Raw genomic sequence first — 27,810 nt, forward strand, 5'->3', positions numbered from 1 at the left:
AATTAGCAAATCGGGGAAGACACTGGGGCCAGATGGGTTTAAAACTGAATTTTATAAATTGATGGGAGATCATATCGTTCCCACGTTGACTAAGGTGTTTAGTGAATGGGTGGCGAAGGGTGGGTTACCGGAATGCCTTAATTTAGCCCAGATAGTAGTGTTACCAAAACCGAAGAGAGACGGAATGCTGTTATCTTCTTACCAACCTATTTCCCTACTAAATTTTGAGGTAAAATTGATCGCAAAAATATTGGCTAATAGATTAAGCAGGGTATTGCTACACCTTGTTCATGAAGCACAAGTGGGCTTCGTTCATGGACGTTCTGTTACTAAAAACTTGTGTAGCGTATTGATGTCATTGGGGAAACTAAGGGGATCTTTGGAACAGGCATTATTGATCAGCTTTGACGCCGAAAAGGCGTTTGATCATGTAGAATGGCCTTTCTTATTCACTGTTTTAGATAAATATGGATTCAGTGGCTGGTTCGTGCAAGCAATTCAAGCCGTGTATTCCTCACCTCAAGCACGGGTCCTGGTAAATGGAACGTGGTCTGAGAGTTTTGAGATTAATCGGGGGACCAGACAGGGGTGCCCACTATCCCCGCTACTCTTTCCACTTTATTTAGATCCTTTAATCCGAGATATAATTTCTAGTCGGACTATTAGAGGAATATCGATTGGAAAGATGGAATTTTAAATTGCGGCATTTGCCGATGATCTGTTAATGACTCTTACTAATCCTTGAACGTCACTTGAGGATCTTTTGGAAGTATTTGAGGAGTTTGGAGACTACTCAGGATTTAAACTCAATCTAGATAAATCGGAGGCTCTGGCAATCCATGACATGAGATCAGTGAGCCTAGGGAGGAGGTGTAGATTGAGAAGAGAAGCGGTCCAATTCTTCTGGCACATAGATGTGTTCCCCTTTGTGGGCACTCCTTTGCTCATTGGTTGCTTCTGGTAATCTGGAATCCGGCCTGCTGTCTTCACAACTAGCTTTCTACTGCTTAGCGCAGCTTCTTCATTTTCTAGATTGTGTCCGCACCTGTGGATCTGTGAGGGCCAACTTCTGGTGGACTCTGGTCTGGCGGGTCTGGATACTCCTTGAGTCTCTCTTCTTCAGAGATGCACTCCTGCATTCCTGTACCGGCAATTGCAGTTCGTTGGGGTCTTAGAGGCTCACATCACCGTCGTTTTGGTGAGGGCTGGATTCCAATGTGCCTTAGTCTCAGGGTGCAGTTTCTATATGGAGTGTTTTGTGGCTTGCGTGGCAGAAGTCTCCCTAGCTCCGAAACATCACTATCTGTGGTGCTCGATGGCGCTCGCACCATTGTCTCTGCTCCATATAGCTCTCGTGCTTAGCAAGCTCGGTAGCTTCTGTGTGCAGCCGGTTCCATAAGAGCTTAAGGAAAAAGGGAGTAGCTGTACTGGGTCTACCAATATTCGGGTCTTTCTTGATCCATGTTGAAGGTCGAGTCGAGTTTTGTTCCGGAACTCAGCTCTGGTTCCTTCTCTGGGGTTGGGCCACTCCCATTTCCTGTCTCCGATGCTAGGGGCCTAGATTTCAGCCGACTCAGTGGCTCCAGCCTCTCTCAGCTTTCCTATTTGGCTGGTCCTGGTGGCCTTGATTTGTGGAGCAGGATTGTGGGAATTTGCCTTCTTCCATTTTGGCTCATTTCTGAGATTGATGGCTGTCCTTGAGACTGAACTCTTCCCTGTTAGGGAACTTGGACTACCACTCGGTCCTTTGGTTTGACTGTCGGATCTGGTCCGGTTTCTAGAGGGTGAACATTCTCACATGGCAACAAGGCGGCTTCTTACCACTAGCCGTTTGAGAAGGGGCCTTCGTCTCCTTGTGGGCTCTGCTGTTAGCCCTCCTCTCTGGTGTGGTTTTTCTCGCTTTGTTGGCTCGGGGGATTAATTAGGAATCTTCGGCTTGGAACCTATGGTTTCTCTGGCTGGTCCACATAACAGCTCTAGCCTCTGGGGGTTTGCCAGGACTATAGGCCTTCTCAGTTAATGTGCGTGGAGCCTGGCTCTATCGCATCTTGGGAGTCCTTGGGAGCTGGCTCTGAGTTGCCGGGAATGGTTTCTTTGCAAGTTAGTCTGACGTTTTCCACCCCGTATATTGATTTTCCTTCCCCAGTTTGGGGACTCGGTTTGTATATTCTAGGGAGTCAGCCTGGTTTTCATCTGTTGATGTCAGCCTTTCTCATTGGGCCATCAAGTGGAGGCACTCCTTAAATGGTTGCAGAGTAGTCTTCTGGCGGTTGGTCCGGGCTCCATTGTTGCGACTCCGGGATTCTTGTTTCTGCTGGTCCGGAGAGCATTTCTTCTCCCTCTTGGGATGGAGAGTTCTCTCAGGCTTCATCCTCTTCTATTGCAGTTTATTTTCTTTTTGGGTTCTTTCAACGGCACTACCTGTTTGAGTGTGTTCGATCGTGGTGGTCCTACCCTACTTTGGGACTGCTTTGGTACATCCCACTCGTCTCTGGATTGATCTGTGGGATGCTATGGAAGGTAAAATTAGTCATTACCTAATAATTTTCTTTCCATTAGTCCCAACAGATCAATCCAGAGGCCCGCCCTTGGTTGTAAGGACTGTCTATTTGATTGCTCAAGTTTCTTTAGGTTTCTTGGAAAAAAAAAAAGAATGTGAACGCAGCATCATGCTGCCATATACCGTTTTGGGTATTTGCCTCCTGCAAGAGCAGTGGAGGAGAGGGTCTACTTCGTTTTCAATAGACCTGATAGGGGCAGGAGACTGGCTTTATTCTTCTTCTGCTTTGGTATCGATAATACTGAGGGTAAGATGGATGCACAGGTCCACATATACTAAACCTCTGAGGTTCTCTCTATCTCCACCTGCTGGTTGAGGGACATAACCCACTCGTCTCTGGATTGATCTGTTGGGACTAATGGTAAGAAAATTATCAGGTAAGGACTAATTTTACCATGTTCAGGTCGGCAAGTCTCTCCACGTACTGTCTGCAACGTAAATCCCATACCATTTTCGTAGCTTTTCTTTGCACCGCTTCCAGTCTTTTTACAGCGTTAGCTAGATATGGCCTCCAAAACTGAACACAATACTCCAAGTTCTTCAAATAGTCCTGTCAGAAAGAGTATTAGGAGTTAAATGTTAGAATGGGAAAATAAGATATAAAGTGAACAAATGCTTTTGTGTTTGTTTATTCCACACTTGATATACCGCCTTTCTGTAGATAGTCTTCTTGCTGAACTGACAAGTCTAATCTTGCTTATTAATGATTCCAGATGCTGGAAGTTGTCTAGCATGTAAATTAGGAAAAGGACAGGGAACTGAGAATACACAGAAATAATGTGGGCCAGCTTCAATCAGAGTGCCTCATTAGTATAACTGGTATAATATATAGAGACTTTACTGGAACGAGTAAAAGTGAATTGATTTTTTTTTTATTTTTACTCTTTCAAAAAGTACAAAGACTAGGGGACACTCCATGAAGTTACATGGAAATACTTTTAAAACAAATAGGAAATATTTTTTTCACTCAATGAATAGTTAAGCTCTGGAATTCTTTGCTGGAGGATGTAGTGATAGCAGCTAGCGTATCTGGGTTTTAAAAAGGTTTGGACAAATTCCCGAAGGAAAAGGCCATAGGCTGCTATCGAGACAGACATGGGGAAGCTACTGCTTGCTCTGGGATTGGTAGCATGGAATGTTACTACTATTTGGGTTTCTGACAGGTACTTGTGACCTGGCTTGGACGCTGTTGGAAAGAGGACCATTCGTCTGACCCAGTATGGCTATTCTTATGTTCTTAAGTTTGGTGTGAGGGCAAGGCCTTAGATCCCCTAACCTGCGCTACACAAAAACTGCTTGAATACCTCCTGCACCTTTCTGAGTCTGGTTTGAAAATTAACTCTGTATGGGTTCAGCTAAATGCAATTATTGGTTATCATCACTGTGTAGGAGGTAAGACCATCACTGTATAGCTTCTAGTTATTCGCTTCATATGAGGTCTGTTAAAGTTCCCTGTCATACCTCCAACTGTGTCATGGGGTCTCAATGTTGTTCTCACCCAGCTGTTGAAAGCTCCTCTTGAGCCTCTTGATTCCCATTATCTGAAGTATTTGACTTGGAAAGTTGTGTTTTTGGTGGTGGTCACTTCAGCTCGCAGAGTTGGTGAGCTTCAGGCCCTAATATCTGACCTACCTTCCACTAAGTTTCACCACAATAGAGTAGCTGGATGGACTTTGGTTTCTGCTTGTCAGGACTGGATTTCAACCTTTTCCTCTCCTTTTCTGTGATGGGTTCATTTTGTTCTGGATTTGTCTCTGGACCTGCATAGATCTCGCTCAGGGGGAGTTCTTCCAGGGTCAGAGTAGTGGGTGTATTTTGACAACTTGCCTGGCTCTGTAATGGGATCCTTTATGTATTTATGGATATGAGTATGCTGTCTTTGAGCCATGTTGCACTGTTTTATTGCTTGTTACTTGGCTTTGGAAAGTTCATAAATTATTAAGTTAAAAATAAAAAGAGTTGTTCTCTGCACACACCCTAAGTTCTTCCTAAGGTAGTGTCAGAGTTCCTGCATACCTTAGACTGTAAGCGAGCTTTAGCCTTCTATCTGGAGCAGACTAGAGGCCATAGATAGTCCACCCAGCCTTTTGGTTTTTTTTTACCTAACAGGATGGGGTGTAGCCATTGGCCAACACACAATTTCTAATTGACTAGCAGATTGCATCTTATGCCCAGGCAGGGCTGACTGGAGGGTCATATCAAGGCTTATTATGTCAGAGCCATGGCTATTTTGGTAGCCCACTTGAGGTCAGCTGCCATAGAGGAGATTTGCTAAGCTCCGACTTGGAATCTGTCCACATGTTCACATCTCATTACTGCCTTGAGCAGGATACCCAACGTGACAGCTGGTTCTGTCGGAAAGGCAGTCCTGAAGAATTTGTTCGGTGTCTAGAATCCAACTCCACCCTCCCTAGGCCTAGTTTTCTTTGGTTCCAGGCTGCACCTTCACAACTAGTATGTAAATAGTTTCAGGTAGGTTCAGGTAAATTGACTTTTCAGGTCTTGACGTTTTGAGTCCCTATTATCCTAGCATTGTTGTTTTCAGTGAGCCTGGTAGCTAGGGATTCCCAGCTGTGAGAATACAATGGCCTGCTTGTCCTCAGAGAAAGTATAGTTACTCACTTCTAGCAGGTGTTCTCCAAGGACAGCAGGCCAAGTATTCTCACATACCCTTTCACCTCTTCTTGGAGTTGTATTCTTTAGCTTTTAAAAATGACTGAGGACTCTATGCTCACATGTCGGGCGGGAAAACACCAGCGCATGCACGGTGGGATGCTGCTGGAAAGTTCTAAGTTAATTTCACTAGTCAGCATCTGCACTGGGCTCCTCGCGAAGCCTCTCAATACCTTGAAATTCAGTTCTCACCAAGCACCCTCCCTCACTACAAGGTTTCTCTCGTCTTCCCACCCATCCATCTCTTAGGTAGGATCCTCCCCCTACAGCTAGAACCTAAGCACTCCTAATTTGTCCCTATTAACAGAAAAGTTATTTTCCTCTCTGTACCCAAGATTTTAGCAATCTACGCAGTAACATCTACAAACAAATGACAGATACTACCGTTATGTGCAGTTTACAAGATGCAGACAGTTAGTAGATTACAAAAGGAGCCCTAAATGCCCACACATATGGACAACTGATTAAGCAAAGTTACTCATCTGTAGAAGGTGTTCTCCGAGGACAGCAGACTAAGAATTCTCACAGCTGGCTTACGTCATCCAAGGAGCCTAGGGCAGATGCTGACTAGTGAAATTAACTTAGAAATTTCTAGCAGCGTCCCACTGCGAATGCACTGGTGCTTCCCCGTCTGACATGTGAACATGAGTTCCTCAGTGATTTTGAAAAAGCTTACGCATACAACTCCAAGGGGAGGTGGGAGGGTATGTGAGAATACTTTGCCTGCTTGTCCTCGGAGAACACCTGCTACAGGTGAGTAACTTTAAAGTTGTCCATATGTGTGGGCATTTAGGTCTCCTATCTTTGTGATCTTCAGACCCTGTCTGCATCTTGTAAACTGCATATAACAGTACTATATATTTATTTGTTGATATCATTTCATGGATTGCTAAAGTCTTGGGTACAGAGAGGCAATAACTTTTCTGTTAATAGGAACAAATTAGGAGTGCTTAGGTTCTAGCTGCAGGGGGAGGAGCCTACCTAAGAGATGGATGGTCGAGAAGAAGAGAGAAACCTTGCAGTGAGGGAGGTTCTTGGTGAAAACTGAATTTCAAGGTGTTAAACCCAGTGCAGATGCTGACTAGCGAAATTAACTTAGAACTTTCTAGCAGCATCCCACCATGCTTGCACTGGTGCTTGGTGAGAACTGAATTTCAAGGTGTTGAGAGACTTCGCAGAGGGGAGTGGCCAGTGAGTTTTAGCTTGTGCACTTTTGCCTTTTCATGGCTACTTGTTAGGGCAGCGTGTAGTGTGTTTCTTTCAGTTGTCTACATCAGTAACCGCCGAAACTCTTTCTCTTCTATCACTTATAGGGATCCAGGTCAGTGATGTGAACCTGGCCTCGGAGACTGTGGTGCTGGAAACCACGTTGACAGTACTGGAGGTGCAGACCCTTCTGGAGAGTACAGGCAGAAGAGCTGTGCTGAAGGGGATGGGGAACACAGCAGTGGGTGAGTATGTATGGCTACAGTGGTATTCATGTGAGTACCAACTCTACACAGCATGCACATGTAGGCAAGATATATGTGTATTTCCATCTCTTAGCCCCCCCAAGGAGGGAAAACACAGATAAGAAAGAGAACTTAGACTCCATTAGGCGCAGCCATTACATTACCTTTATTAGCTTGTCACAGAGCCAAAAAATACAAATAATAGTTCTCTCTCTTGGAGCAGGTTGTCAGTCAGCAGCGCACATCCTGAAAAACAAACTGCCCCCCTAACACCTCCCGGACATCACATATATACTGTTGCAAATTCCTTTTTTCATAAATCATGTGATTTCCCATACACTAGCACCATTAGGTTGCCTTCTACTATATATGGATTGTTCCTTTATTCTATCAGTCTCTCCATCAGGAGACACAATACCCTTGTGTCCTCTCTCTGTCTCTCTCCACAAATGCAACATACTGGTAGGCTTCACTGTATCCTCAGTCCCTTAGCAACTATCAAGGTTACATCCACCTTATATGAAAAACATACTCAGCTGCAAACAAATGTTATGAAGTGTCAGTTCTCAGCTCCTGAGAAGGCAATGATTGTTACACAAGATGCTGAGTTAGTAGGCTAACTTGTGAGAACCAACTGACAGTAGAGGCCTTAGGCCTAGCCCTTAGTGATAGACCAAGCTTAGGAAGGCATATACAATATCAAAACACCAGGCTTTGAACCTTGACCTAAGATCTGTTGAAGAACAAACATGTGATAGACTTTCTACTCCATTCTGTTTCTACAGTAAACATGTTATATTTTGATTTAGCTGACACCTTTTCATTTATCCAGAATGAAGAGCTTAACTGGAAAATCTGCAGACCTTTGAGTTACTATAGTGTCAAACACGAAAGCTCAGATTTTTCAGTAAATCAAGTTTTTACTAAGCCAGTTTACTTTTATTAAATTTTTAGTCAAGAATTGATTTGCTAAACTCCACAAAACCGTAACACCAAAGGGCACTTTTTGTTACTGTTTTCAAATTTGTCTGAAACTTTGATCCTTGAGCTTTCCTGAGGCTCCTTACTTGTGAACATCTGTTCCTCCAGGATGGCATCAAGGATCAGCAAGATGGAGACAGATTTACAGAGGAATGTCTCCCAGTTCATAGAGTTTGAACTGCCCATGACTGTGCAGAAGAATGGGCCTTCTGTTTAAGTGTGAGCTGCAAATCCAGTATGGGTAGAGAAGAAGGTGACTTCTGTCTGAGTGCCTTTTGATGGCAAATGGGTGGCTCTGTATGGCATAGTCTCAGATGCAGCTTCTGCTCGTCCACTGACCTCCCAGAGAAGGGTAAAGGGATGAGAAAAAGATGATTTATTTATTTATTACATTTGTATCCCACATTTTCCCACCTATTTGCAGGCTCAATGTGGCTTACATAGTACTGTAAAGGCGTTCGCCAATTCCGGTATGAACAAATACAGTAATGTTGTGGTAGAATAAGGTTCGTGTGTACAGACACATTAGGGAATCGTAGAGTGGAAGAGAATCGTAGAGAGGAAGAGTTATTATATGTCCATTACAAGCTTTGGTTTCATTGTGTTGCAGGGTACAGGCATTTAAGTTGGGTCGCTAGGGTATGCCTTTTTGAACAGGTTAGTTTTTAATGATTTCTGGAAGTTTAGTTGATCATAAGTTGTTTTCACGGCTTTTGGCAATGTGTTCCATAGTTGTGTGCTTATGTAGGAAAAGCTGGATGCATAGGTTGATTTGTATTTGAGTCCTTTGCAGCTTGGGTAGTGGAGATTTAGGTATGTTTGTGTTGATCCTGTTGTGTTTCTGGTTGGTAGGTCTATGAGGTCTGTCATGTATCCTGGGGTTTCGCCGTATATAATTTTATGAACCAGGGCGCAGATTTTGAAAACAATACGTTCTTTGATTGGGAGCCAGTGCAGTTTTTCTCGGAGGGGTTTGGCGCTTTCGAATCACGTTTTTCCAAATATAAGCCTGGCTGCCGTGTTTTGAGTGGTCTGAAGTTTCTTTATAATTTGATCTTTGGATCCCGCATAAATTCCATTGCAGTAGTCTACATGGCTTAGTACCATTGATGGCATCAAGTTGCGAAATGTTTCCCTCGGGAAGAATGGTTTCATGCGTTTGAGTTTCCACATTGAGTGGAACATTTTCTTTGTTGTAGATTTCACTTGGTTCTCTAGTGTGAGGTTACAGTCGATTGTAACACTGAGAATTTTCAGGTTGTCTGAGATAGGGAGGGTATAATCTGGGGTGTTTATGTTTGTGGGTTTGTTCGTATTGTATTGGGATGAGAGGATGAGACAGTGTGTTTTTTCTGTGTTGAGTTTTAGTTGAAATGCGTTTGCCCATGAGTCCATGATATTCAAGCTGAGCTTGATTTCGTTGGTGATTTCTGTCAGATCACGTTGTAAGGAATGTATATTGTGACATCATCTGCATAGATGAAAGGGTTAAGGCCTTGGTTGGATAAGGATTTTGCTAGTGGGGTCATCATTAGGTTGAAAAGGATCAGTGATAGTGGTGATCCTTGAGGTACTCCGCATTCTGCTTTCCACGGTGGTGATATGTTTGAGCTTGATTTCACTTGATATGTGGTTAGGAAACCCTTGATCCAGCTAAGTATGTGTCCGCCAATCCCGACGTAATCTAGGAGTCTAAATAGTATTTTATGGTTTTACCATGTCGAAATCACTGTACATGTCGAATTGGAGGAGAAGTATGCTTTTGCCTGTTGCTATTTCCTGCTTGAATTTGGCTAGGAGGGTAATTAGTACTGTTTCAGTGCTATGGAGGGGGCGAAATCCTGATTGTGATTCATGTAATATTGTGAATTTGTTTATATAATCAGTAAGTTGTTTGGTTACCATGCTTTCCATCAGTTTGACCACCAGTGGGATTGATGCTACTGGGCAGTAGTTAGTGATTTCGTTTGATTTTTTTCTTGGGATCTTTTGGTATTGGGGTGAGTAGGATGTTGCCATTTTCCTTAGGGAAGAGACCTTGTTTGAAGCATGTAGTTTAAGTGGGATGTAAGGTCTGCTATGAAGCGATGGGGGCCGGATTTTATTAGGTAGCTGGGGCAGGTATCCAATTTACAGTGGGAGTTGGAGAACCTATTAATCGCCTGGGTGACTGTTTCCGCGGTGAGGAGAGCGAAGTTTGACCAGGTTTGGTCCGCTTGGTATTCACCAGGGTTGGGTCCAAGCCAGTGATGAAATTTTCGATATTGGTGTTGTCCTGAGGTAGCGTGTTACGTAGGTTTGCAATTTTTTGATTGAAGTATTTAGCAAGGTTGTCTGCAGATGGGATGTCTATATTGGTTGTGGTGACCAAGGTGATGTCTAGTAGTTTGTTCACGAGTTGGTATAATTTCTTCGTGTCTTTATAATCTGGCCCTTTTTTAGTTTTATAGTATGACCTTTTGGTCTGTCTTATTGCGTATATGTATTTTCTTTGTATTTGTTTCCATGCGTTGAGTGTGTGTTTGTCTTTTATTTCTTTCCAAGCTCGTTCGAGTTTCCTGGATTGTCTTTTATTTCTTTCCAAGCTCGTTCGAGTTTCCTGGATTGTGTTTTTAGTTTTTTTCAGTTCTTCGTTGAACCATGGTATCAAGTTATGCCTACGTGAGGTTTTTGTTCGTAAGGGTGCTATTTCGTCCAGTATGCTTCTGCATCTTTTATTCCATTCTGAGAGGTAGTATATAGAGTCCGTTTGTGCTGTCCATTCATTTTTGTATATCTGTTGCCAGAATGTTTCCAAGTTTATTTGGCCTCTTGTGCTGTAGGTTGTGTGTCCTTGTATACGGTGTGAACCCTTTTTCTGCCATTTTAGGGATAGGTTTAGTTTGTAGTAGTCGGTCCATGGTGTTTCTGTCCATTTAATTTCTGTTATTATTAGGTTCTGGTCTGTGGGCAGATTGTGTGTGCCCTTTGACATGGTTTTCTTGCATGTGTCCTTTGACATGGTTTTCTTGCATGTGTGGCCATTTAAGATCCCATGAGTGGAGGAATTCCTTGCATTCTCGTGCGTTGGTAGAATTTGGGTCTTCTTGGTGGAGCTTAATGTCTCCTATTACTAGTATATTGGAGTTGGTTACACAAGTGTTTGAAATGAAGTCCATGAAGTTGGTCTGGCCTTCGCTCCAATTACCTGGAGGTCTGTAAAACAAGACACAATTCACATGATCTTGTAGGGTTTTGTTGTGGATTCTGATTGAGGCAATTTCATGTTGAGGTGTTATGGACTCGGCAGTGGTTTCAGTGGTAAAGTGGGACCGATAGATTAGTGCTATGCCTCCGCCTCTCTTTTCTTTTCTGGTCCAGTGTGTGATTTTGTGTCCTGGAGGGCACAGGTCTAGGATTATAGGATCCTTTTGGTCATGGATCCAAGTTTCAGTGAGAAAGAGTAGGTCGAGGTTTTCTGACATGATCCAGTCTGTTAGTATTGCTGTTTTATTTACAGCGGATCTGGCGTTGACGTAGCCCACTTGGATTGTTTGGAATGGGTCATCTGTATTTGGTGTTAAGTGGACTTTTGCTAGTTGTTGTTTCTTTGTTGAGGTGAGTTTGTTTGGGCCCTTCTTTCCCTTCTGTTGTGGTTGTTCGCATGTAAGTGTTCTTCCTTTGTTTAGGTTGTTAACAGTTTGGTGAGGTGTGGTGTATTTATTTTATTTATTTATTTAACACATTTATACCCCACATTTTCCCACTACTTGCAGGCTCAATGTGGCTTACACAATAACATGGGTAGGCTACAGTTCAGTATAATATCATTAAACAATGTCATAGTAAAAAATTAATCATAAATGTATCGTCTAGGACAACAAAGATATTAAAAGATGATGGGAAAACATTAGGGTCCATAAATTTTGCTGAACAGATAAGAAAGAAACTAAGTAACGTCTGGATGGTACGCCTTCTTGAACAGGGTGGTCTTCAATAATTTCCTAAAGTTTAGACGATTCTGAGTTGATTTTAAGAGTTTAGGCAATGCATTCCATAGCTGAGTTCCTATGAAGGAGAAGCTTGATGCGTAGGTAGGTTTGTATTTGAGGCCATTGCAATCTGGATAATGTAAAATTAAATAGGATCGGGAAAGACTGGAACTATTTCTGGGTGGTAGATCTATAAGATTTAACATGTATCCAGGGACTTCACCATAAATGATCCTATGAATCAAGGTGCAAATTTTAAAGGCAATACGTTCCTTGATGGGAAGCCAATGTAATTTTTCTCGAAGGGGCTTGGCAGATTCGAATTTAGATTTTTCAAAGATCATTCTCGCTGCTGTATTCTGTGCAGTCTGAAGTTTCTTGATTAGTTGTTCTTTGCAGCCTGCATAGATGCCGTTGCAGTAATCTAAATGGCTTAGTACCATTGATTGTATTAGGCTGCGGAAAACATCTCGAGGAAAGAAAGGTTTTATATGCTTAAGTTTCCACATTGAGTAAAACATTTTCTTTGTGGTGCAATTTACTTGGGTTTCCAGGGTCAGGTGCCGATCAGTTGTGACTCCAAGTAGTTTTAGACTATCAGAAATAGGGAGGGTGTAGTTGGGGATATTTAAAGTTGTAGGTTTAAATTTATTATGCTGAGAGGATAAGATGAGGCAATGCGTCTTCTCAGTGTTCAGTTTTAGTTGAAATGAGTTAGCCCACTCGTCCATAGTACTCAAGCCTATCCTAATTAAATTGGTAATTTCAGTCATGTCCTGACTAAAAGGTATATAGATTGTCATATCATCAGCATAAATAAATGGATTTAAACCTAGGTTGGATAGAGAATTAGCCAATGGAATCATCATAATATTAAAGAGTGTTGGTGATAGAGGTGAACCTTGAGGGACACAACAGGCTGCTTTCCATGAGGATGATATAATTGAATTCAATTTCACCCTATATGATCTACATGATAGAAAGCCCTTAATCCATCTAATCCATCTAGGAGTGGAGGAGTGGCCTAGTGGTTAGGGTGGTGGACTCTCGTCCTGGGGAACTGAGGAACTGAGTTTTGTAAGTAAGTTTTGTAAGTAAGCTCAATGTGGATTTTAAACATGCTTGTTACCCTTCCCCAAACTGAACCCTAATGAATTTAAACACGCAAACAATATATGGTAAAAACTACCCACAGCTGATTGCAAAACCAGCACAGACTTGAACTATTCTAAGATAACTTCAAAACCTTACAAGAAGTCCACAGTGCCCTATGTGCCACACAAAGGACTCTGTTAATGATGTAAAAAAGGAAGGTCTACAAACAGCCCCAAAGTTTTCCCAAACCATTTCTGGGAAACACTTAAATCATGCTCTCATATTCTCTAATGCTACATATATATTTTTCTATAAACTGTACAAGCACTTTAGATACTCTTACAAGCTCTACACAAAAATTCTTCAAACCTTAATCTATATACTTTGCTTGCACTACCAGACTTTAACCCTGCAGACAATGCTTCAGCTGCAACCATTGAAAATAATGCTTTGGCCCTAACTTACACTCGCTCCCAATTGGAACCCAAGTCATCCCAATACCTTATAACTCCACTCTGTCCTATCAAGTGCCTTTTCTGTATCCCATGACAAAGCAACCAAAGAATCGGGCAACTTAGGTGCAATTGTCAAAGTATCCTAAAAAGTAAATGAATTATCTGAATAAGTACATAAATAGTGCCACACTGGGAAAAGACCAAGGGTCCATCAAGCCCAGCATCCTGTCCACTCAAGGCAAAAATACTGAAAAGTCTCATGGAGAGTTTATTGGCATAAATTTTGTAATCCATATCAATTAAAGAAATAGTCCTGTAATTACCAACTTCGGAGTGACCATGACCTGGCTTGGGGATTACTATTTTTGGTTTCCTAAAGGACTCATACTCCCTTCTAACAAAGCATGATAATACCCTACTAAATAGGGAAATCCTTTTTAAATTGTACTAACAAGTGCCCATACCTATTTTCTGAATGGGAAAGAGATCTGGGCAAAAAATTGACTGCCCTGCCTCTTTACTTAGTACTGAATTAGGTTGCATGCTGCAACCTTTCAAAGATGTGTGATTGAAATGTAGACAAACATCTTTATTCCAGCTCTGTTTCTTCCAACCTAATTTCCTCCTCCTGTCCTTGGCTTTGCCCACTATGTAGTTTATAGACTGCCCAAACTTGTCATTTCATCCTTTAGATTGTAAGCTCCTTTGAGCAGGGACTGTCCTTCTTTGCGAAACTGTACAGCACTGCGTAACCCTAGTAGCGCTTTAGAAATGTTAAGTAGTAGTAGTAGATTCCCACTTCAGGCACAGCTCCTTGTGACTCTGGGCAAGTCACTTAACCCTCCATTGCCCCAGGTACAAATAAGTACCTGTATATGTAAGCCGCATTGAGCCTGCCATGAGTGGGAAAGCGCGGGGTACAAATGTAACTAAAATAAAAATAAGTACGTTTCCACCAATCCCAAAATAGTCAAGAAGATGTAGTAAGATGTCATGGTTGACCGTGTCAATTGCGCTGGACATATCGAATTGGAGGAGAAGTATACTTTTGCCACCAGCAATTAATTGCTTGAATTTGGTCATAAGGGTAACCAATACAGTTTCCATACTATAGCAGGAGCGAAAGCCAGATTGTGAGTCATGTAAGATGGAGAATTTGTCCAAGTATTCCGTGAGTTGTTTGGTCACCATGCTTTCCATTAATTTAATTAACAATGGGATAGTAGCAACTGGACGGTAGTTTGTATTGTCATTGGTCTTTTTTTTGGTATCCTTAGGTATGGGAGTGAGAAGGATGTTCCCATAATCCTTATGGAAACAGCCTTGTTGAAGCATAAAGTTTAGGTGTGATGTGAGGTCTGAAATGTACAATCATTGATCAATTGATTAATCTGTGATGATTGTGTAAAGCAAAGAGCGTCAAGGATCAAAGGCTTCCAACAATAGAAAACAAATGGCTGTACATAGCACTTCTATGTGAATTTCGTTGGAAACTTAATGCAGGGGCTGAAGGTTGACTTTAGTCTTAAGAAATCTAACAGATTTAGGGGCAGATGCATCAACAAAGACATTAAAGCCCTTCCCTTACCGATTCCTTAGTGAATTGGTAAGAAACGGGCATGCATCAAGGAAATCGCCTGCAAATGAGCTGGTCGCTGCTAGCTCATTTGCATGGGATTTCCTTCCAAGCCAGTCGGCCAGCTGAGCTTGCACAGAGCAGCCAAGCATTATGCTGGCTGCTCTGCGCATGCCAAGGACGTCCTTTATGGACGTCCACTCAAAAAAAAAAAGTCGTCCCCATAATCGTTGCAGACTTTCACATGCCAAGGACGTCCTTCACTCAAAAAACAAACAAAAAAAAGGACGTCCCTGACGAGCAGGAAACTTGTCAGCAGCCTGAAACCTCAGAAGAGAAAGAGTGCTGAAAAGAGCCCCAGTTAATTTAAGTGCTGCTGCTCTTTGCTTGGTAACATTTCCATTGTTTACTGCTTTGCATGTTAAAGGCAGGCTTACATCTGGCAATTAGGAAGGACTCTCTGAAGAAAAAAAAAAGGATGTCCCTGTTTTTCTTACCTGCCTGAACTGACCACAACCACAGTTCTCTCAACAGTCCCCTCCAAGATTGTTTTCAGCTTGCGCCCCCCCCCCCCCCACAGGATCGGGACGTGCGAGGACGTCCAAATCAAAACTTTTTGGACATCCCTTCCTCCAGGTCTCTCTCAGCCAATCACAGCAAGTTTAGCTAGGGTTACCATTTTGTGTCCTCTGAAAAAGAGGACACATGTCATGGCCCCCTGCCACGCCCCTTTCGGGTCCTCGTTCCGCCCCCTATTCCCCTCCCCCGTCACACAGTCCCCTCCCCTCGTCACATACCCCCCCCCCGCGCCCCCCTGTCCCCTATCCCCCCCCCCCCCCCACTTACTACCTAGCCCTGGTGGTCTAGTGACGTCTTCGGGGCAGGAAAGAGCCCCCTCTTACCTGCCTGGAGCACTGCCTGCCCTTGCCTGCATCCTCCTCGGTCTCGGCTGGGGATTCAAAATGGCCGCTGAGAGTTGAAGCGGCCTGGCGAGACTTCAACTCTCGGCGGCCATTTTGAATCCCCAGCCGAGACCGAGAAGGATGATGGACAAGGGAGGCAGCGCTCCGGTCAGGAAAGAGGGGGCTCTTTCCTGCTCCGAAGAGACGTCACTAGACCACCAGGGAACATGGTAGGGAAGGGGAGGGGAGACGAGACCAGACCCACGGCGCCGATCGCCCGCCCGCATGCATGCACGCCCGCCCATGCCCGTCCAGAAATCCGGACAAACGTGCGTGCGGGCAAAATCCGCTGGACGCCCTGGACATGCCCTCAAAAAGAGGACATGTCCGGGGAAATCCGGACGAATGGTAACCCTATGTTTAGCTGTATCAGCTAAACGCGCTGTGGTTGGCTGAGAGAGACCTGGAGAGAGGGACGTCCAAAAAGTTTTGATTTGGCCGTCCTCGCACGTCCCGATCCTGTGGGGAGGGGGGGGGGGGCGCAAGCTGAAAACAACCTTGATGGTGCTGTTGAGAGAACAGTGGTTGTGGTCAGTTCAGGCAGGTAAGAAAAACACATCCAAGAAGGACGCCCGTCACAAAAGCTGCAGGAAGACGTCCAAATTGTTTTAGGCACTTGGACGTCCCTGACGAGCACTTGGATGTTTTTTGCAGCAGCCCCAATGAGAGGTGCAGAGTGTCAGCAAAGCTTCCCGGAGAAGCCACGCTCCCTCCCTCCCTCCACACCCGGCTGCTCCCTACCTTCCTTGTGGCAGCTGGAAGCAGTGAGCCACATATGATTAATCTGACTTCTCTAAACTGACTGCAACTTCGAGGAGATGCACCCCGTTTAAAGCATGTAGCCCTTCCCTTGAAGAAAGCTGCAAACATCCAAGTGCTCGTCAGGGACGCCCTTTTTTGTTTTAGTGAAGGACGTCCATGTTAGGCACTTTAGAAGGACGTCCCTGAAGAGCACTGGACATTTTTTTTCCAGATTGTCGTCCATTTTTGAAGCTTGTTGTTCACTCTGCAAGAATTTTTTTTTTCCTTCTGATTCCCTCACATCAGCCCCAACGAGAGGTGCAGACCTCCCGTTAGGTTTTCCACGGTAAGGGGATCGAATAACGGTAGTGCATCTCATTACAATACGAATTTTACTCATAATACAAATTTGCTCATCCTGCATTCCGTTTTCGTTAGCTGCTACCGTGACAGGACAATGCCCTTTTGTGCATGTCCTGGTTTATACTTGCACGTTAAACTGGCTAGATCCAGTTTAAAACCCACGTTGCTGGCTCGTTAACTTTAGTGCATCTAAACTTTATAGTTTCTGGTTCTGATATCCTTGGATGGTCCAATTGAAGCAGGTTGCTGTAGGCTTTTTGTTTGTTGTCCAGGAGGAGGGTTAAATGTAAATATAGATCCAATACCGGTCACAGGGCATGAGGAGAGTTATTTGCAATATGAAGGGAAGATAAAAGTTATTTTCTCCAGCCAAAATAAAAGAAAGAAGTTCAAAGTAAAATTGAGGACTGGTGCCTCAATACAGACTGCGCAGAAGTCACTAAAAATTTGGGTTGTAAATACACAAAAAGTGTATTATTTGCAGAGCCTCATTTGAACCCAGCTACCCAGTCAAAAACAAAACAAAAAGTTTAAAGAATAAATGCTTGTCATTTTTTTCCTTTTATCTCTTCAGAGAACTATGTTGCAGCTGTGGCCATGATGTCGGGAGCTGGGATGATTCAGGGCGTGGTGCACTTCCTGCAGTTATCTGACCAGAAATGCCTCATTGATGGTGTCATTGATGGGCTGAGCCCTGGCAAGCATGGGCTGCATGTGCATGAGTTTGGAGACCTGACTGAGGATTGTGTCAGGTAACAATGATATCCCTTAACATCCATTATTATTCACCTCAAACATATCTAACAATTCAGGAGGTGGGAGGATCAGTAAGGAGAGGGCAAGCCTCGCACAGTGAGTTCCTTGATGGTTTTCTAAATTATGCTTCCATATCATCAAGCTGATCAATCCATAGACTGGTGGGTTGTGTCCATCTACCAGCAGGTGGAGATAGAGAGCAAACTTTTGCCTCCCTATATGTGGTCATGTGCTGCCGGAAACTCCTCAGTATGTTCTCTATCTCAGCAGGTGGTGGTCACACATCAGCAGCAGCTCTGGCTAGGCCTCCAAGCCTAATTTTTAGGTTTTGTTGAGTGCCTGGGGTTGAGGGCTCTTTTGAGCAAGTGCAAACCTGGTGGTGCCAGGTCCCTCCTTTTCTCCCCCCTCCCGCTGGCTCCGTTAAAAAAAAAAAAAAAAAAAAATTTTGAACGGCCTTAAAGGCGTTTATTTCGACGTTTATTTAAGCGTCTATTGCAGCTACTCACTGAGACACCAGGTCGTTACGACTCGGAGCGGACAGCAGGTAATTTTACCTTTTTATAGCGGGCGGGGGTTCCCCGATTCTTCTCCTCGTGGCACATGGCGTCGGAGGGCGAGGGCGCAAAGGTTCGCTCCCCGGGTCGCTCGAGCGCTTCTAGAGGGGATGCGGGGGTCTTCAAGCCGGATTCGCCCTTGGGGGGTGACAGTTTCGCGACCGATGCATGTCCCGGTCCTTCCTCCGGCGTGGCGGTTTTTCCCGCCATAAACGCCCATCCCCCGCTCCTCGCCTCCGCCATCTTGGCCGGCCACGCGGCTCGGACGGCTTCTTCTTGGGCCGCCCTTGAGGTTGGAGACATTAATGCCATGAACGCCCTTAATTTGGGCGACGGCACAGAAGCGGCTAAAGTTAAGAGCCGTTCTTCCCGCGCGGCTCCTTCGCGGAGTTTCGCGCCGGACGCCATTTTGGATGCGCAGCATGTCTCTCCCCCGCTGTTGCGAGCGCCGGTTGAGAGAGCGCCTAGGGCTGTTGCCCAGGCTGCGGAAGTGCACAGTCTGGGGGGTTTCTCCCCCGAATTTGTTTTGCTGCTGCATCGGGCCTTCCTCATGCACAACGCTGGCCCCGCTCCCTCCTCTGGTAAAGAGGTTGAGGTTCCCAGAGGTAAACGCCCTCGGGTTGATTCCCAGGCCTTGGAGGAATTTGTCTCCTCCGATGTAGATGAGGGCAGCGTGTCTGGGGTCTCCCAACGGTCCTTTGCGGATTCCTTGGAGGAGACGGATCCCCGCTCGGATGGAGCGGATGACCCCTCTGCAGCGCGGCTTTTTCACCCGGAGGATTTGCCCAACCTGTTGTTACAGGCCATGGACACTTTGAAGATATCCTCTCCGGAGGACGTCTTTCCCTCAGCCCCTGTTGGCTCTGCCATTATGCTGGGGACGAAGCGCCCGCCTAGAACCTTCCACGTGCATGATGCCATGCACACCTTAATTTCGGCTCAATGGGATGTCCCAGAAGCGAGCCTTAAAGTGGCTAGGGCTATGTCCCGCCTCTATCCTTTGGCTGTGAGTGAACGTGAGGCCTATCTGTGGCCTACCGTGGATTCTTTAATCACTGCGGTGACTAAGAAAACGGCATTGCCGGTGGAAGGTGGCACGGCCCTAAAGGACGCCCAAGACAGGAGATTGGAGGCGGCCTTAAGGTCGTCCTTTGAGGCGGCTGCTTTAAGTTTGCAGGCCTCAGTTTGCGGCTCCTATGTGGCCAGGGCGTGCCTGACTATGGTGCAGCGGGCTTTCCCCTCGGATCATTCCTGGAGGGATGATTGGCCAGCCCTGGAATCGGGCCTGGCCTATTTGGCAGACTTGCTGTATGATGTCTTGAGAGCCTCAGCTAAAGGCATGGCTCAGACTGTCTCTGCGCGGCGGTGGCTTTGGCTGAAACATTGGTCTGCTGACCACGCCTCAAAATCCCGCCTGGCTAGATTGCCTTTTAAAGGCAAGCTGCTCTTTGGGGTCGAGCTGGACAAAATCGTGACTGATCTCGGCACGTCTAAGGGCAAGAAGTTACCGGAGGTCAGGGCTCGGGCTAGTGCTCGTCCCGGTACCTCCAGAGGACGGTTTCAGGAAGCCCGTCGGTACCGCCCGGGCAGGTCGGGTGCTTCTGCCCCTTCTTCCTTTAAGAGGAAGTTCTCCCCCAAGCAGCATTCCTTTCGCAGAGACCGCCGTCCCGGAGGTGCTCCCTCCGGTCCTCCCCCAGGGTCTCGTACCCAATGACGGGGTATTGGTCCACGCCCCAGTGCAGATTGGAGGACGGCTGTCCTCGTTTCTGGGCGAGTGGACCACAATAACTTCAGACGCTTGGGTGCTGGAAGTCATCAGAGACGGCTACAAGCTAGAGTTCTGCCGACCCTTAAGAGACGGGTTTGTACTCTCTCCCTGCAAGTCTCCGGTCAAAGCTGTGGCAGTGCAGCAGACTTTGGACAATCTGATCCGCCTGGGTGCGGTCGTTCCGGTGCCAGAAAGTCAGCTTGGCAAGGGGCGTTACTCCATTTACTTTGTGGTACCAAAGAAAGGAGGTTCTGTCCGGCCTATCCTCGACCTCAAAGGGGTCAATCGGGCCTTGAAAGTGCGGCACTTTCGCATGGAGACTCTCCGCTCTGTTATAGCGGCAGTGAAGGCAGGGGAGTACCTGGCATCCTTGGACATCAAGGAAGCGTACCTGCACATTCCCATCTGGGCTCCTCATCAACGCTTTCTGCGTTTTGCAGTCCTGGGCCGACACTTCCAGTTCAGAGCCCTCCCGTTCGGGTTGGCTACTGCTCCGCGGACCTTTTCCAAGGTAATGGTGGTCATAGCGGCCTTCCTGCGAAAGGAAGGAGTACAAGTCCATCCTTATCTGGACGACTGGTTGATCCGAGCCCCCTCTTATGCAGAGTGCGGCAGAGCTGTGGACCGGGTAGTTGCTCTTTTGAGCTCCCTGGGATGGATCATCAACTGGGAGAAGAGCCAGCTGTGCCCGACTCAGTCCCTGGAGTATCTGGGAGTTCGATTCGACACCCAAGTGGGCAGAGTGTTCCTGCCAGACAATCGGATTGTCAAGCTTCAGGCTCAGGTGGACCAGTTCCTAGTAGCCTCTCCTCTTCGGGCTTGGGACTATGTGCAGCTGTTGGGCTCTATGACGGCCACGATGGAAGTAGTGCCCTGGGCCAGGGCTCATATGAGACCACTACAACACTCTCTGCTGCAGCGCTGGACTCCGATGTCGGAGGATTATGCGGTGCGTCTTCCCTTGGATCCAGCAGTGCGCAAGGCGCTGAGCTGGTGGATGCAGACAGACAAGTTGTCTGCGGGAATGCCTCTGGTGTCCCCAGAGTGGATTGTCGTCACGACGGACGCCTCGTTATCGGGCTGGGGAGCCCACTGCTTGGGAAGGACAGCGCAGGGGCTCTGGTCTCCTGCAGAGGCAAAGTGGTCTATCAACCTCCTGGAACTCAGAGCCATTCGGTTGGCGCTTTTGGAGTTCATCCCGGTACTGGTGTTGAAGCCTGTACGGGTCCTGTCGGACAATGCCACGGCTGTGGCCTATGTCAACCGCCAGGGAGGTACCAAGAGCGCCCCTCTAGCCAAGGAAGCTATGAGTCTATGCCAGTGGGCGGAAGCGAACCTGGAACAGCTGTCAGCGGCCCACATTGCCGGAGTCATGAATGTCAAGGCGGACTTTCTCAGTCGCCATACCTTGGAGCCCGGAGAGTGGCAGCTATCTGCTCAGGCGTTCTTGGACATCACGAAGCGCTGGGGCCAGCCGAGCCTAGATCTGATGGCGTCATCGGCCAATTGCCAAGTGCCGCGCTTCTTCAGCAGAGGACGGGACCCTCGATCCCTGGGAGTAGATGCTCTTCTCCAACAATGGCCGACACAAGAGCTTCTCTATGTGTTCCCGCCCTGGCCCATGTTGGGCAGGGTACTAGACCGGGTGGCAAAGCATCCCGGCAGGATAATCCTGGTGGGTCCGGATTGGCCCAGGCGTCCCTGGTATGCGGACTTGATCAGGCTCTCAGTCGACGATCCTCTGCGGCTGCCAGTGGAGCAGGGCCTGTTACATCAGGGTCCCGTGGTGATGGAGGATCCCTCCCCCTTTGGTCTTACGGCCTGGCTATTGAGCGGCAGCGTCTGAGGAAGAAGGGCTTCTCAGACAAGGTCATCGCCACTATGCTGAGAGCGAGGAAACGCTCTACTTCTACTGCTTACGCCAGGGTTTGGCGTATCTTTGCAGCGTGGTGTGAAGCAGGCTCTCTTTCTCCCTTCACTGCTTCAATTTCTTCAGTGTTGGCGTTCCTGCAAGAAGGTCTGGAGAAAGGCCTGTCGCTCAGTTCCCTTAAAGTCCAGGTAGCGGCTCTGGCTTGCTTCAGGGGCCGCCTGAAGGGTGCTTCCCTGGCTTCGCAGCCAGATGTGGTGCGCTTTCTCAAGGGAGTTAATCACCTGCGCCCTCCTCTGCACTCAGTGGTGCCTGCGTGGAATCTCAACCTGGTACTAAGAGCATTGCAGAAGCCGCCTTTTGAACCCTTGTCGAGGGCATCTCTGAAAGACCTGACGTTGAAAGCAGTCTTTTTGGTGGCTATCACTTCAGCCAGAAGAGTTTCCGAGCTCCAGGCGCTCTCATGTCGAGAGCCTTTTCTACAGTTCACTGAGGCAGGAGTGACTATTCGCACAGTGCCTTCCTTCCTGCCCAAGATTGTTTCTCGCTTCCATGTGACTCAGCAGCTATGTCTCCCTTCCTTTCGTAGGGAGGACTACCCAGAGGAGTACTCTGCTCTTAAATATCTGGATGTGAGACGAGTCATCATCAGATACTTGGAAGTGACCAATGATTTCCGGAAATCGGATCATCTGTTTGTCCTGTATTCAGGTCCTCGTAGGGGTCTGCAGGCTGCTAAGCCTACAGTGGCAAGATGGGTCAAGGAAGCCATTGCAGCGGCTTATGTGGCCGCGGGGAAGGTGCCGCCTATCCAGCTGAAGGCTCACTCTACAAGAGCTCAGGCGGCCTCGATGGCAGAGGCCGGTTCCGTCTCCTTGGAAGAGATATGCAAGGCGGCAACTTGGGCTTCGGCCCATACATTCTCCAAGCATTACCGCTTGACTGTGGCTGCTCGGGCGGAGGCCCGGTTTGGAGCTTCAGTGTTGCGGTCAGGGATTTCTATGTCCCGCCCTGGGTGAGTACTGCTTCGGTACATCCCACCAGTCTATGGATTGATCAGCTTGATGATATGGAAGGTAAAATTATGTATAATCATACCTGATAATTTTCTTTCCATTAATCATAGCTGATCAATCCATAGCCCCTCCCAGATATCTGTATTGTTTTTATTCTGGTTGCATTTCAGGTTCAAGTTTAGTCTTCAGTTACTTCAGAAAGACTTCGTGTTCAAGTTTTTTCACTTGGATTCTTCAAGAGTTAAGACGAGTTTGTGTTACAGTGAGCTGCTGCATTCCTCTCCCCTCCGTTTTACGGGGCTTGATTGAGACTTAAAATTCTGCCGGCACTCCCTCCCGCTTCGTGCGGCTGTAGGGCAGTTTTGTACCCCTCCCGCTTCGGCGGTGTTAGGGTCAGTCAGCTCCTCCCGCGGTTGCGGTTGCAGGATAAGCCAGATCCCCCCGCATCGGCGGGTGTGGTGTCCCTCCCCCGCTCCGCGGGGATGAGCTGGACGGATTCCCCTCCCCCACTTGTGTGGGGATGAGCTGGGTTAATTCCCCTCCCCCGTTTCGGCGGTGGTGAGCTGGGCAGAGTGTCCCTTCGTGGGTGTAATTCTCGAAGTGCTGAGTCCTGCGGATGGAGCTTTGATATCGACATACTGAGGAGTTTCCGGCAGCACATGACCACATATAGGGAGGCAAAAGTTTGCTCTCTATCTCCACCTGCTGGTAGATGGACACAACCCACCAGTCTATGGATTGATCAGCTATGATTAATGGAAAGAAAATTATCAGGTATGATTATACATAATTTTACCATTGTGGTCTCATTTATTTGAAAAAGCTGTTTTTCCTGAAAAGTGCTACCCTTATCATGCATCCTTGTAATGGCAGTTTGTTTCTGCTGCTATCTCTTTGATGAAGCTATAGTGCATCTGTACCCTGCTGTAAGGAGATGCAGCAGGTTCACAAAATATAATAATGATACTGTAACAAGGATTTGTTGGTGCAGGTGTGGCATGCACTTTGATACTGAGGGCAGCCTGCATGGAGGACCGGAGGATGCAGTGCGGGTAAGTAATACCACAGCATGAGACCTTTGCACAGCACCCAAAATGTTTGTTTGTTTTTTTTTGAAGTTCTGGTGCAACTGGAGAAGCAGAGCTGGTGGGGTCACAATATTGCTTTTTCTCCCTCCCAGAAGTTGCTTATGGCAGTGAAAGGGGGAATAAGTGCCCCCTAATGAAGGACACAGTGCTTTAATAATTAACCAAAACTACATTAGGAATGTCTGTTCCCTCTTTCAAGGCTTGTGTCTCTTTCTCACACATCCTATCTCCTAGGTGTCCTTGGATAGTACAGGTTGGAACACAGCAATGCATCTGGGTCACATTCTGTACATATGGCACACTTTTGTTTTAGTACTTTATATCCATGGATTGCTGTGTGGTGGCAGGAGCTCCCACTCACTATCTATGTTGGGAGGACTCATAGTGGCTGTCAGTCTGTGTGCTAGGAGAAATAGTAACATTGAAGGTTTCTTTGCAGCATGCTGGAGACCTGGGAAATGTGGAGGCTGGAGCTGATGGAAGAGCTGTCTTTAGGGTGGAGAACACTCGCTTAAAGGTGAATGTAACACTGTTTTTCATTTCGATCTCATCTCACTTCTGCTCTCTTTACATCTTCCTACTATTCATCTTCCTTCCTCTCAGATATCTTATTCTATATTTCCCTTTCCTTAGTCAACATCTGTTCTCTGGAGACATACATAAAGAGTGTATGGAACTGAAATTCAGGGGGAGGGGTAGAGGGCAGATGTTGCCAAAATTACATTACATCGCATTTTATTATATATCGCATATACCTTTAACAAGTCATGCAGGCTACAACCAAGAAACTAAGCATACCAAGGAATTACAAACTTAAAACGCAATTAATTGAAGAAGAACTAGATATTATGTTATACACGAAAAGGTATGTTATGGTGTAGCCAGCAGCTTTGGAATAGGGTGATGGGGTCTACTATGGAGAGTATTCATATTTCTGATTATGCCCCTGTCTGGGTGGTGTTGCGGGGCCTAAGGGGAGAGAAAGATTTCAAACCTTTTGGAGATTAAATGAACGCATACTAGGGGAAGTGCAGGTTTGTGAGGAGATACGAGAGGTTATTTGTAATTATCTAGACAATGATTACAGGAGAAATATCTGATGCGACTTTGTGGGATGCTTTTAAGGTGGTGGTTTGTGAACATTTAATTAAATGGGATGCTTGGAAGAAAAGCGAGAGTCGAGAATTAGAGCTCTGTTTGAGGTTAGTTCATTTGGAAAATCCTCATTAGGCCAGTGGATCTTCGGATGTATTTCAGCAATTGCGGCACTCTAGAATTGAGTTGCGGAGGTTGCACGTGGACCATGTGGAGTTGTTGTGGCATTTGACTCAGCAAAAATTTTTTGAATTTGGAAATAAGTCTGGTAGATTGTTGGTTCGCCATCTTTGGTATCAACAGTGTTTGCAATCAATTACTAAAATTAAGGGGTCAGGGGATGCCCTTTTACTATAGGGATGAAGAGATTTGAGAGCAGTTAAGTTTTATCAGACCATTTACAGCAGGGGGATGGGATTACTGACTTGGAGGTTCAGGCGTATTTAGCTCAGGTAAGCTTGCCTAGTTTTACTAGACTGGAATTGCGCAGTTGGAGGCCCCCTTTGTTTTCAATGACACCTTATCGTTTATTGTTTATTTACTATACCGTCACTTATTGCATATCAAATCAGAATGGTTTACATTTCAAAAAGTATATAATTAACATGCACTAAAATCAACAACTATAAAACTAGGAAATCCGTTTTATGATAGGAAAGCACAAACAAAACTTCCATACCAAAAAGGATTAAAAACATTAAATTACATCAGTCTTATAAATCACATTAGTCATACTATTGTCAATAATAATTTATATCTCCTATATAGTAGAGACATTTTTCTTACCTGAGTGGTTACCTAGTCAAATAATGTTATATTTCAAAAGCTTTTTCAAAAAAATGGGTTTTCAGGGCCTTATGAAAGAGCATATATGATTCTTCAACCCTAATAAATTTTGGGAGGGAATTCCACAGTGATGGAGACAAAAAGAAAAAGGCCGAAGTGTTGGATTTCAAGGCCCTTAAAGGGGTTAAGGCTCTGGGAGTCAATGTTTTTTTTTGTCAAAATTCTTTAAGATTTTTGCTGGTGAGTTGAGCCCACTCCTGCTATGCTTAGGTGATGCTTGTTTTCAAGTCATTCTTTGTCTGCTAGTATGTGTGAAGCAGGGATTTATGTGATTCTGAAACCAGAGCACGACCCGACGGTGTGTAGGTCCTTCTTCCCCATATCCTTGCTCAATTTAGATGTACAATGTTTGGCGAAGATTATGGCAGAGCGATTAGGATGGGTTCTTCCAAAACTTATTGATACAGATAAATCTGGTTTTGTGGCTAGGAGACAGGTTGCTGATAATATTTGGTGTACGTTAAATATGTTGTGGGAGGCAAAATGCCAGCATGAATCAATGGCCTTTTTGGCCATTGATGCTGAAAAAGCTTTCGATAGGGTGGAGTTGTCTGTGGCAAATGGGGTTTGGCCCCAGTTTCCTGGGTTGGTTAGTGCATTTGTATGAAGCTCTGGTTGCCTGTATTAAGCCTAATGGGGGAGGGGGGGGGAATCAGCATTATTTTTGATAGCGCGTGGGACTAGACAGGGATGCCCCCTTGTCCCCTTGTTGTTTGCTTTGTCCATTGAGCCTCTGACACAGAGGGTTCGTTTTTTGGTTGATATTTAAAGAGTTCAGTTAGGGGACGTGGAACATAAAATGGCCTTGTTGCAGAATAGTTTGTTTTATGTTCGAGTGCCTCAACTTACTTTGCCTGTGGTCAATAAAGAATTGAATGTATTTGGGCGACTTTCTGGCTTCAAGGTGAAATGGCCAACCTAAGGACATGGATCTACTATTCTATAACAATGTGGATAATGGGGATACTAGCAGCAACTCCAACTGAATGGAACAAATACCAATACGCATCACAGGAAGAAGATGACCAGTCCAACAACTGGAAGAGCCCAATCACCACCTAAACAACGCAGAGATCAAACAACCAGCAACATAAAGACACTGTTGACAAAATACGCGCATGCATACTGCCTACTTGACAAATGCCCCAACTACATGATGAAACATCCACCAGACTGGTTCATCGAGTACCTCACCAAACACATCACATACATGTATGAATGACGTCACTGGTTCATCGAGTACCTCACCAAACACATCACATATATGTATGAAAGAAGTCAATTTCCAACAGACAAAGGCGATATAGTACTCGCACCAATCCCCCAAAACTACTACCAGCAAGATCAGTGATATCACAAATTATAGATCAGTAGCCTCAATACCACTACTGACCAAAACGATGGAAGGTCTAGTAACATAGCAACTAACGGAATACATGAGAAAATTCTCAATTCTTCATAAATCCCAATCAGGTTTCAGACCACAACATAGCACTGAGACGGTCATAACCACCCTGATAACGAAATTCAGAAAGGACAAAACATATTACTACTATAATTCGACATGTCAAGTGCATTCAACCTAGTAGACCACACCACACTAATGACTGCTCGACAACAGGAATCAGCAGTGCAGTCACCACATGATTCAATGGCTTCATAAAGACCATATTCTACATTGTAAAGATGTCCAACCAAACATCAGCCTCATGAATCTGAGTGTGGGGTACCTCAGGGATCGCCAATATCATCAATACTGTTCAATGTAATGATGGCACCACTCGGAAAAAAATGGAATTAATGGGTGTCAACCCATTTATATATGCAGACAACATCACCATCTTCATACCTTTCCAAAACAATATCACGAACATACAGGACAAAATTAAAAAAAAAAAAAAAAAAGGATTGGACCTCATGGAAGAATGGGCAACGACTTTCAAGCTCAAACTGAATAGAGACAACACCTAGTACTATCTAGACCACACAGCC

General features: G+C 45.6%; 1 protein-coding gene across 2 annotated transcripts in view; it reads left to right on the plus strand.

Moving 5' to 3' along the window:
- The window catches only part of CCS (copper chaperone for superoxide dismutase), a 237,437-nt gene that overhangs the window by 100,165 nt on the left and 109,462 nt on the right, over nucleotides 1-27,810 (plus strand). For both annotated transcript variants that reach the window (XM_030219151.1, XM_030219152.1), the window contains exons 3-6: nucleotides 6,547-6,684; nucleotides 17,403-17,580; nucleotides 23,781-23,841; nucleotides 24,317-24,394. In XM_030219151.1, coding sequence (XP_030075011.1) covers nucleotides 6,547-6,684; nucleotides 17,403-17,580; nucleotides 23,781-23,841; nucleotides 24,317-24,394 — 455 coding nt within the window. The remainder of the gene's footprint in view (nucleotides 1-6,546; nucleotides 6,685-17,402; nucleotides 17,581-23,780; nucleotides 23,842-24,316; nucleotides 24,395-27,810) is intronic.

Source organism: Microcaecilia unicolor, chromosome 11 (assembly GCF_901765095.1).
Source record: "Microcaecilia unicolor chromosome 11, aMicUni1.1, whole genome shotgun sequence".
In the NCBI taxonomy this organism is placed as follows: Eukaryota; Metazoa; Chordata; class Amphibia; order Gymnophiona; family Siphonopidae; genus Microcaecilia; species Microcaecilia unicolor.